Below are 10954 nucleotides of genomic sequence, written 5' to 3' on the forward strand. Positions count from 1 at the left end.
TCCTGCTGATGTTTTGACTTCTCAAGTTCTTCCTGCTATTAAGACTTCTCCTAAATATGGTGGTGTTATGATTTGGGATAGGTTTAATGATGCACAAAGTGGATACAGTAATGCTATTAAGGGCAGTGTTTAATTAACTACTATAGTTTTATTTCATGTTAAATATTTAGTCTTCTATGTCTTTGGAATAAGTAGCATATTAATTTGGTAGGTTCTGTTCCTACACATTAAGTGCTATGTGATCACTTTGTTATACATTTATATATATGTAATAAAAACAGGACATTGAAAATAATATATTATTTCCAGGAAACATATGCAGATCCTTATGAAGTACTATACTTATTATTTTACTGAGATTTATATTATTTTATAGATTATTAGTGTTGAAAAAGAAGCACAAATTCATTAATATATTTTTAATATATGAAGGTGTAAGAAGAAAGTATCAATTAGTTCACACAAGAGTTAACACACAAAAATTTACATAGTTCTACATATCTTATTTATATTTAAGAAAACAACTCAAACTAATCTATTCATTATCTCTTATAATTACAAAAAATATAACATTCCGATCTCGCCATACTTAACTCTAATGATAAAGATATGTCTCTTTATTTATAGGATAAAAAAGTGGCATCTGAATATGAATTAATAGATATTAATTGTCCCATCTCTTCAAAAATCTAAATACATTCATTCATCTATTGAAAGTTCATTCCTCTATTGAAATGTATATCGGTTAAATTTCACCATTTACATAGAAATTATAGCTGACTTCTCAACTAAAAAAAAATAACAATTGTTGCTGCTCTACATGTATAGGTATAAATAGTCATTCAATAATAAGTAACAAATATTTACACTCTTTTAAAGCATAATAGGATGTTCTGGTATGTGATCGAAAATTCTAGTTTGAATGTAATAAAAAAAGTATATTCTAGTTTGCATAATTTGTATTTTTGCTGGTTGTTTGGATTAGCCTTGTTGGAGATAAGAGCATTGGAAACTGTGTTTAGCTGACTTGTGGGGCTACTCAGTTTCTCTGTCTCAAGATCTACATCAGTTCTGCTTTGACCAATTCATATGTGTGTGATTGACTTTCAATATCGGTTTCGGACTATTATTTATTTGACTTTTTTTTCTTCACTTATAAGGGAAATCAATATTGGTAAGAATTTTGTGAGAAGGAAAATAAAATACAACAAAAAAATTATTTCAGCCAAATTCAACTCATGAATGATGATTCTAATGTAAGACATGATATGTGGTTTAATTACGATAATATTTATTATCTCCGTTAATATTAAAAAAATAATAGTTTTAATTATAGTTTTAGTCATTGTATTTTTATCAATTTACGAAATTAATTTTTTATTTTAAAATTTAATTGTTTTGGTTTCTTATTTTAAATTTTTAACTAAAAAATTGTTATGTAATATTTTTTAAATAACATCATATATGATATGTAAAATGATTAACATCTATGAAATAGCAATAAAATCGTATAAAAATTTAATTTTCAACTTCAGAATTTTTGCATTTTTAGAATTTAACTAATAACATATGAATAGTTAATGCATCTAGAAAGTTCTATATCACGAAATTGTATGTCACGTCATTTAAAATATGTCAAATTGTCATGTTTTAATTAAAAAGTCAGATGAGAGATTAAAAGTGTCGACTTTTAAAATAAAGAATCAAGTATAAATTGATAAAAATAGAAAGAAGAAAACTGAAATTAAGTGAAATTAAGGCAAATTAATATTTGTTGGTGGGTGGATAATTTCATGGACATACTTTATCTCTGATTTAAAATGTATGGTTAAAATTTGTTTTAAACATAGTAATAAAAAAATAGTTAATAGTTAAATTTTGATGTTTTTTTTTTAAAAAGTCAAATTTAACCAACTCAATTTTTATAAATAAGCTCAAAGTTCAAATTTTAGATTAAAATCTAGCTATTATTTTACTTACTGTGTGTATCTACAATACTAAGTGTTTCACCTATTTTGCAACGTAAAAAATGCATATTTATAGTAGAATTTTTTTTAAGCCTATAAAGAACGATGGCTATTGAAGTATCATTTGTAGTCTCTTCACTTTTTTGAGTTTTATGCAATAAATTATATTAACATTAATTGATATTGTTTGAATAAAATTATTAGTATGATTTACTTAATAAATTTTTTGAGATGTTGAGTTGGAGTAATTTACCAAGGAATGTAATTTAGAAATTATACACGGATAATATGTACATACATGATCTTTTAAATGGGAGCTCCATGATGATCTTTTAAATAAATGAATATGTTAAGACTTTGAACCCAAATCAACTATTATCTCATTCCTAAATGTAATATATATATATATATATATATATATCGACTAAATCATATAAATTAATAAATTTAGTATTAGTATTACTATTAAATTTTTAAATTATTGATATTGTATTTGATTTTATTTTTGTTTTTCAATACAAATTTTTTTCTTTTGATAAGAACATTGTGAACAAGATCCAACCAATATAGTACTTCCTTCATCTTAACAATTGATTTATTAGTAAAAAAATTGTCATAAAATGAATAACTGTTTCAATTTTTAAAACTTCTTCCATTTCAAAAAAAATTGACTCATTGATAAATAAATAAATAAAAAATTGTCAGCTAAATAACTGACTATTTCAATTTCTAATGCAATTTTTTTCTAATTGTACTATTTAATTAATATTATTTGTATTATTTTCAGTATAAATCTTTTATTATGTATTTATGACATTAATAATCTATCAATACATAAGAAAGATAATTTAATAAAAGTAGTATTCTCTTTTTTATTTATACATTTTTCTTAATATATATAAAATATTTAAATTATTCAATTATTTTACAATAAAAAAGTATATTTTTTTAATTATACTATTTAATTAATATTAATTATATTATTTTAAATACAATATATATTTATGATATTAATAATATAACATTATCTAATAATTATGATTTGGTGAAAATAATATTTTGTATCTTTCATTTATTTATTTTTTCCCTTCCTCGGTAGTTATCTTTTTAGTCAACCTTTCGATAGTCAAAACACATACAATTCACGTTTTTTTTACTCAGACAGAGATAATTCAAGTGGACAATGATTGAACCCCAAAATTAATTGTCAGAAAAGTGAGTTGTTGGCCTCATAAACCCCTCTGACCTTTTCCATGTCTTTTTTTTTTTTTTTTTTTTACTTCATTAGTTTATTCCGTGTCTTCACATTAACGGGAAAAATATAAATAAAATCGAAAAGAAATTAATAAATATATTTATCTGCTCTATAAATAAATACACCTTATTTCCTTCTACTATTCGTCGTCTTTATTCTTCTCTTCTAATTAATTTAAAGTATAACATAGAATTCTCATAGTTATAGTTATTTTATAAATATAACCAACTAATAAAATAATTAATTGATTCTATTCTATTTAATTTATCCTGAATTAAATATCTAAAGTTATGTGCATCTAGTCTAGAAGAAAATGATGCCATAGTGGTGTGAAAGGATTAAGGAGACTTTTTCTTGTCCAAATAAACAACGCCCTTTAAAATAGTAGAAACCCATCAAGCTTCATTCCACTCTTCAAAGTTCTGAATTGCCATTCATATCGTCCTATAAATATCCAAAGTGCAAGGAATAATTATTCACAACATACCAAACTCAAAACCCTAATACCACCATCACAAACATGGCACAAAACTCTCACACCATGTTATCTCTTACACTTCTCTTCCTCACTTTTTTTGGAACTTCCCATGCTCATGCCGGGGGCATAGCAATTTATTGGGGCCAAAACGGCAACGAGGGAACTCTATCTGAAGCATGTGCAACCAAAAAATACACACATGTTAACATAGCATTTCTCAATAAATTCGGTAACGGTCAAACCCCTGAAATGAATCTCGCAGGTCACTGCAACCCATCGACAAATTCATGCACGAAATTCAGTTCAGAAATAAAAGATTGCCAAAGTAAAGGAATCAAAGTTTTACTTTCTATTGGTGGTGGAATTGGAAGCTACTCTTTAGCTTCAATTGAGGATGCAAAAAATGTTTCAACATTTTTATATAACACTTTCTTGGGTGGCAAGTCATCTTCAAGACCATTAGGTGATGCTATTTTAGATGGAATAGATTTTGATATTGAACTTGGTTCCACACAAAATTGGCAATACCTTGCACGTTTTCTTAAAGGGTATAGTAGATTTGGCAAAAAAGTGTATCTTGGTGCTGCTCCTCAATGTCCAATTCCTGATAAATTTTTGGGTAGTGCCCTTAATACAGGACTATTTGACTTTGTTTGGGTTCAATTTTATAATAACCCTCCTTGTCAATATAATGGGAACATAACTAACCTTGTGAATTCTTGGAATAAATGGACAACAAATATTCCAGCTAGGAAAATATTTTTGGGGTTGCCGGCGGCTACGGAGGCTGCCGGAAGTGGTTTTATTCCGGCGAATGTGTTGACTTCTGAAATTTTACCTATAATTAAAAAGTCAAGAAAGTATGGAGGAGTAATGCTTTGGTCCAGATTCTATGATGTGCAAAATGGATATAGCACTTCTATTATTGGAAGCGTGTGAAGAGCTGTTGCTATTGGTCAATGATTTAGTGTCATATTCAAGTGGTTGTTTTAAATTAATAATAATCTAGAAAAATCATTATATTGTACTACGAGAATTGTAGTAGTGTTTGTTGATTTTTATCTCCAAATGTGCAAATGGAGTATCCACTCTTGACTTTAAAATATAAAATACTACTCGATTTTCATTTTGTATATTTTTTTATATGCAGTTTTTTTTTTTTTTTTTTTTTTTTTCATTTTTTATTTTTTTTTATATGCAGTTTTTTTTTTTTTTTTTTTTGTATACTTGTGCTCTAGAAAATTGGAAGAAAACAAAACATGTAATCAAAAAAAAGAAGATGGTCAAAAAAATTAAAATTAAAATGCAATTAAGAGAGAAGAAAGATTAAGAGATTTTATACAAAAATTGAGAAAATTGAAAAATAAATAGCAAAGATCACTTAAAATAAATAAAATGGTTTAACGATTACAACCTATCCAAATCGTTTTTTTAATAATTATGCTCTTTTAGTATAAATATTTTTACATTGACTATAGAATTATTGATTAATAAAAATTACAATCAAAAAATAAAAAAAATTATAATTGATATTAATTACCAGTATAAATTAATTTTATATCGACAAGTTACAATCTTTTTACTCAAATTTAAATCAACAATTATTTTAATTTACATAAAGTTCAAAAAAGGTAATTTTACGAAACAAATTAAAAAAAAACTTTCAAAAAAAGATAAATTAAAAAAAAAAACTACTGTCAAAATATAAATTTCGAAAAATAAAAAAACTCAAAAGATCGGTGTCGTGTGCTTGATACAATTCCCGTCTTGAAAGATAAGTGTCGTCTGCTTGCTGCAATTCTCGTCTTCAATTAATTAATATAATTCAAAATCTCCAATTATTGTACCGTGTTTAATACTTTCCTTCTTAAGTGGGATTTTCTTCGATTATTCATTTTAATTAATTAATTAATTATTGTTTTGCATACCTTTCAAGCTTACCAAAGGTTATTCTTGTGCAATCATGAATCAATCAAAATTATTCGAATTTGACAAAGTTCGCGAAAAGAAAAAGAATTCATTTGATAGATACAGTTTATATCCTCCTTCGAGTGGTGTGATATTTGCACTTTAAACACACCTTAAACTTATAATACAAATAGTGTGTAATGAATGACATGTTCTTTTTGCCGTCGATCGAAATAATACATATATAATTTTACTATGTTTAGCAAGGAAGTATATCAATATTATATACAGCTTTAGATCTTTACTACAAAATCACCAATTAAAAATATTTTAAGTTTGAGTGTGATTATTTTCTTTTATACTTTTGAATTAAAATATTGTAAAACATAATTTAAATATTTTTTCGGAGATGGCGAAACTAGCTTAATTTTTATGAGGTGGCTAATTTTTTTTTAAAATATTAAATTTAATTAGTGAATGAAAAAATTCATGATAGTTTTTATTAATATATACAAATGTAAATTAATACCGTCATAAAGAAAATAAAATCAACAATAGCTATTTAAAAAAGTAACACTCGACGATGTTTTAAGAAGTCAAATTAATTTATAATTAAATGTATAGTAATTAGTAATGTTTTTTTTTAATATAAACAGCTAAATTATTATTTCCCAAGAATATATCAATTTTATATTTTTATTTATGAGTGATAAATTGACAAAATATTTTTTTTTTGTAGTTACAAGATAAATATTAAAAATGTAAAAAACAGTACGAATAAATATATTAATCTAAATAATTTTTAGTCTTTTTATTTTTTTAATTTTATTTCTAATAAATTTATTTGTAGTATTTAAATATGTATTATTGAAATAACTAAATATAAAACTATACTTAGTTATTCTTAGAAAGTAAAAATTTGAGGTAACGAAATATATATATATATTATTAGAATAATATAAAACTATACTTAATTATTCTTAAAAAGTAAAAATTTGGAGTAGCCAAAACTATCCCACAAAGATAGCTTCACCCGGTGTTAGGAGAGACATGAGAGCGTACGTAGTCTAATTGACGGTACACTAAAGCTATAAAGATATTTTACAAATCCGTTTAACTATATTTTTAATATAATAGGTTATATTACTTTCTAAACATATCAACAAATATTGTACGTACTTAGATATAATTGGAATCACATGTGTTAATTTTATTATATTAATTACTTCAACAAAGTATGAATTGCAGAGCATTGGCACTATAAATATCCCAAGTGCATGCGAAAATAATCATTCACAAGTCACAACAATCCAACACACTACACAAAGATGGCAAAAAACTCTCACACCTTCTTGCCTTTTCTTATCCTTCTCTTCCTCACTCTTATGAGAACCTCCCATGCAGGTGGCATAGCCACCTATTGGGGCCAAAGCAGCAATGAGGGAACTCTATATGAAACATGTGCCACTGGTTTATACACTCACATTAACATAGCTTTCCTTAATAGGTTTGGAAACGGTCGAACCCCTGAATTGAATCTCGCAGGTCACTGCAACCCTTCAACAAATTCATGCAGAAAGTTAAGTTCAGACATCAATTATTGCCAAAGCATAGGAATCAAAATTTTACTTTCTATTGGTGGTGGAGTTGGAAGCTACTCTTTGGCTTCCATTGAGGATGCAAAAATATTCTCAACATATTTATGGAACAATTTCTTGGGTGGCAAGTCATCTTCAAGACCATTAGGTGATGCTGTTTTGGATGGAATAGATTTTGATATTGAACTTGGTTCCACACAAAATTGGCAATACCTTGCACAATTTCTTAAGGAATATAGTGGTGTGTATTTAAGTGGTGCACCTCAATGTCCAATTCCTGATAGATTCTTGGGTAATGCACTTGCAACAGGGCTTTTTGACTTTGTTTGGGTTCAATTTTATAATAATCCACAATGTGAATATTATCATGGTAGAATAAATAACCTTTTGAATTCATGGGATAAATGGACAAGTAATGTTCCAGCTGGGGAGATATTTTTGGGGTTGCCGGCTGCTGAGAGGGCGGCCGGAAGCGGTTTTATTCCGGCCAATGTGTTGACGTCTCAAATTCTACCTGTGATTAAGGATAGATCAAAGTATGGAGGGGTTATGCTTTGGTCAAGATACTTTGATAAGAGGACTGGATATAGTAATTCAATTATTAATAGTTTGTGAAGAATAGTTGCAATTTGGTCAATGACTGTGTCATGTTCAAGTTGTGATTTTAAATTAATACTTTGTAAATAAATATAAACTATATATAATATTGTAATGTGGTTATAAGTATTATTATTTGTAAAATATTTATGTGTCTACATGGATGTGACTTCAAAAGATAGCTGTAAGCATGGATGACTCACATATTGTTTTTTAGTGGTAACAGATGACTCACATCATGTGACATAATAGATGCTGAAAGCTTATTCGTGAAAAATATATATAATACTGAGTACAAAAATCTTTAGAAAATCACATGATAATATTAATTCAAGGTGCAATAGGTGACAATACAAAAAACAAGTTAACATTCAATTAACGCAGCAAAACATAGCAGTCCAGGACATGGCTTAATCACATGCTGATTTCTTATCAAAATTTTCAATGACATGAACTAACATCTGACCATTCTAAATATTGAACCATAGAAGAGTTTACATAAGAAAAAGATAATTATGAAATCGAGAAGGAAATAAATGAAGAAAAGATTAAACCTATGAAGAAATAACAACATCTGACCATTCTAAATATTGAACCATAGAAGAGTTTACATAAGAAAAAGATAATTATGAAATCGAGAAGGAAATAAATGAAGAAAAGATGAAACCTATGAAGAAATAACGAAAAATGCAATATTGGCGTCAAAGCGCCAAAAGAGAATGTGAACTTCTATAAGTATTTCTAAGTCTTAGAGGCTGACGAAACTTAATTTGTGGCGGCTACTCTGGATCTTTCTTTTTGTTTTAGACGGTTCGGACCTGGATATTGTGAGTGGAGTGGAACCTCCATATAGGTTGCCTTCCACTTTGTACAAGGGCTACTTCTTCTCCTTCTTTAACCATTCCATTCTTCTGCATATTGAAACAACGTGTAAGATCATGAACAAAGTCATGCTTGCAACAAGAAGTTCATTAATGCGTAAAGGTCAAAGGTTAAGTATTGCATGCATGAATAAATCGATACATGGTTCAATGTTTGAATGTGACTCCAAATAATATGAGAGGAAAACTGAGTTAAAAATTTGATAACATAGCTAAAGATGATTTCCAAACATTACCTGCAATAAATCCAAGGCTTTTGTGAAAGTCTCTTCAGCATCATCAGAGAATTCCATGTAAATTGGACAGACACCTTGATACAAAGCCAGCTTCTGTTGTACCCTTTTACTGCATGGCCAACAAAATTAGTTAGATCGCAAAATTGTCATAATTATAAATTATAATAAATGAAGATAAACGCAAAATAGTTTTCAATTGAAAACACGCTTCAATAAAATAAATCGCATTGGTTGGTTAAGGTAATTAATCATTCGGTTTTAAACATACTTAGGAACACATGCAATGATACAACATTAGTGATTAAATCAGTTTCGTGTTTATCCAGCGTCTAATTTTTCAAGAGAAAAGTTTTATAGTCAAGACAAAGGGGAAAAAATAACTTACTTATCAGTAAAAGCAAATATGGTTCCCGAAGGTCGATAATGGCTCAGTAGAATAGCCATGAAGCCCGATCTAGTGAAGACAACAGTTGATGTTCCAAGAGTATTAGACATAATGGTTGCATGGTACGCAAACATCTCACTCATGTGGTTCTACACAACAAAAATGAATAAATCAACATTTTAGTGACAACGTAAAATGAGGTAAGATTTTAAAAAAGTAAGCATAGTGATAAAATGTATTGTGCTCGAAGTTTAAACCTTGAATACTTGGCCAATATTAGGTGGCATCTGCCCACCTGGTATCGCGGCCTCTGTTCGTAATGCTACTGTGTGCATTACTTTCGCAGCTTTTATTGGAAACCTGCAAATACAATAAATCTCATACTATTATGACTTTCGGCAAACACTCTTGCTTTAAATTTGTCTTCTAAGTCAGTGAGGTACTACTGCAAACAACAAGTAACCAGATATTGAACAGTAATGCATAGCATGTAAAACAAAAATAACCTACCCTCAACAATGCACATCAATGACATCATTAATATCCATATTTTTAAGGCAACAACAATTTCTAAGAACTCAAATAGGAGAAATGTCAGCCTGTCAAGGTAATCGGGCCCTTTGAGACGTGGAGTTATTTACTTACTTTCCGTGAGCAGTTTCTCCAGAAAGCATTATTCCATCAGAACCTTCTCGAACAGCAATTGCGATATCAGATACCTCTGCTCTGGTTGGTGTCGGGTGAACAATCATGCTTTCCAGCATATTTGTTGCCACAATAACTGCTTTCCCCATGCTACGGCATATCCTAATTATCTCTTCCTACATTACCAGCCAGTGTCGAAGTTAAGATAAGCAAAAACTAATGTTCAGATATGGAAGAAACACCTATTAATTATATTTACCATTAATCTCAAACTTGTTTACAAAAACTTTACCTGCAAAAGTGGGACCTCCTCAATAGGGAGTTCTGCACCAAGATCTCCTCTTGCAACCATAGCCTAAACAGGAGAATAAAGAAAACAGGTCATCATCCTTTTAGCAAAATGAATTCAATACTAAAGATTTCTGTTTTTACGGTATGCCCGCTTAATAATCTTAAATCTCCAGAATTAGGCCAGTTAGGCGACAACTATAATGAAATAATGAAGGATTAGGTAATCACCCCATCAGACGCAGTAATAATTGAATGCAAGTTTGGTATTGAGTCTGCACTTTCAATTTTTACAATTACTTGTATATCAGCACCATTGCCTGCATTAATGAGTGGGAATGTTATCGTATTTCTAAATAATCAGCAAAAGTAATAAGCGTATAATTACTAATTAATTTTTTGAAGTATTTTGAATAATTACTTTTCAAATAATTCTTCAGTTCATGAACTACTTCTGCATCCTTGACGAAAGAAACGGCGTAGAAATCAACTTCGTTGTCAACTCCAAATTTGATGTCATCCCAATCCTTCTCTGCAGAAAATCAATAGGAATATTATACACTTGGGAAAAGAACATAACCTTACCCCTAATTCCCGAACAATACCGACATTAACAGGGGTGATGTAAAAGAGATAGAAAATAATAAGAAATTATCCAGAATAGGAATAATAATAATCCAAAATCTAACCAGTGATGGAAGGCAATGTTGCACTCT

The 10954-nt window shown here is 28.6% G+C and overlaps 4 protein-coding genes across 4 annotated transcripts in view; 3 read left to right on the plus strand and 1 right to left on the minus strand.

Annotated features, from left to right (window-relative positions):
• CHITINASE (Acidic endochitinase) overlaps nucleotides 1-295 on the plus strand; it is a gene marked incomplete at its 5' end in the record, with an annotated part of 1058 nt that extends 763 nt beyond the window's left edge. The window contains 2 exon segments of the mRNA NM_001309690.1: nucleotides 1-5; nucleotides 8-295. The exon segment at nucleotides 1-5 is cut by the window's left edge and continues 737 nt beyond it. Coding sequence (NP_001296619.1) covers nucleotides 1-5; nucleotides 8-133 — 131 coding nt within the window.
• Nucleotides 296-3630: 3335 nt separating this feature from the next.
• Nucleotides 3631-4833, plus strand: LOC101503186 (hevamine-A-like). The gene has a single exon (XM_004496441.4). It carries the CDS (start codon nucleotides 3743-3745, stop codon nucleotides 4637-4639), a length of 897 nt encoding a protein of 298 aa, XP_004496498.1. The 5' UTR covers nucleotides 3631-3742; the 3' UTR covers nucleotides 4640-4833.
• Nucleotides 4834-6905: 2072 nt separating this feature from the next.
• Nucleotides 6906-7959, plus strand: LOC101503505 (acidic endochitinase-like). Its single transcript, XM_004496442.4, has one exon. It carries the CDS (start codon nucleotides 6937-6939, stop codon nucleotides 7819-7821), a length of 885 nt encoding a protein of 294 aa, XP_004496499.1. The 5' UTR covers nucleotides 6906-6936; the 3' UTR covers nucleotides 7822-7959.
• Nucleotides 7960-8360: 401 nt separating this feature from the next.
• Nucleotides 8361-10954, minus strand: part of LOC101503841 (plastidial pyruvate kinase 2) — a 4498-nt gene continuing 1904 nt past the window's right edge. The window contains exons 5-13 of the mRNA XM_073368032.1: nucleotides 10928-10949; nucleotides 10660-10770; nucleotides 10470-10558; nucleotides 10243-10305; nucleotides 9951-10126; nucleotides 9563-9665; nucleotides 9306-9454; nucleotides 8921-9029; nucleotides 8361-8714 (exon numbers count right to left, since the gene is read on the minus strand). Of these exons, the coding sequence (XP_073224133.1) occupies nucleotides 8607-8714; nucleotides 8921-9029; nucleotides 9306-9454; nucleotides 9563-9665; nucleotides 9951-10126; nucleotides 10243-10305; nucleotides 10470-10558; nucleotides 10660-10770; nucleotides 10928-10949 (930 nt within the window). The 3' untranslated portion in view covers nucleotides 8361-8606. The remainder of the gene's footprint in view (nucleotides 8715-8920; nucleotides 9030-9305; nucleotides 9455-9562; nucleotides 9666-9950; nucleotides 10127-10242; nucleotides 10306-10469; nucleotides 10559-10659; nucleotides 10771-10927; nucleotides 10950-10954) is intronic.

Source organism: Cicer arietinum, chromosome 4 (assembly GCF_000331145.2).
Source record: "Cicer arietinum cultivar CDC Frontier isolate Library 1 chromosome 4, Cicar.CDCFrontier_v2.0, whole genome shotgun sequence".
In the NCBI taxonomy this organism is placed as follows: Eukaryota; Viridiplantae; Streptophyta; class Magnoliopsida; order Fabales; family Fabaceae; genus Cicer; species Cicer arietinum.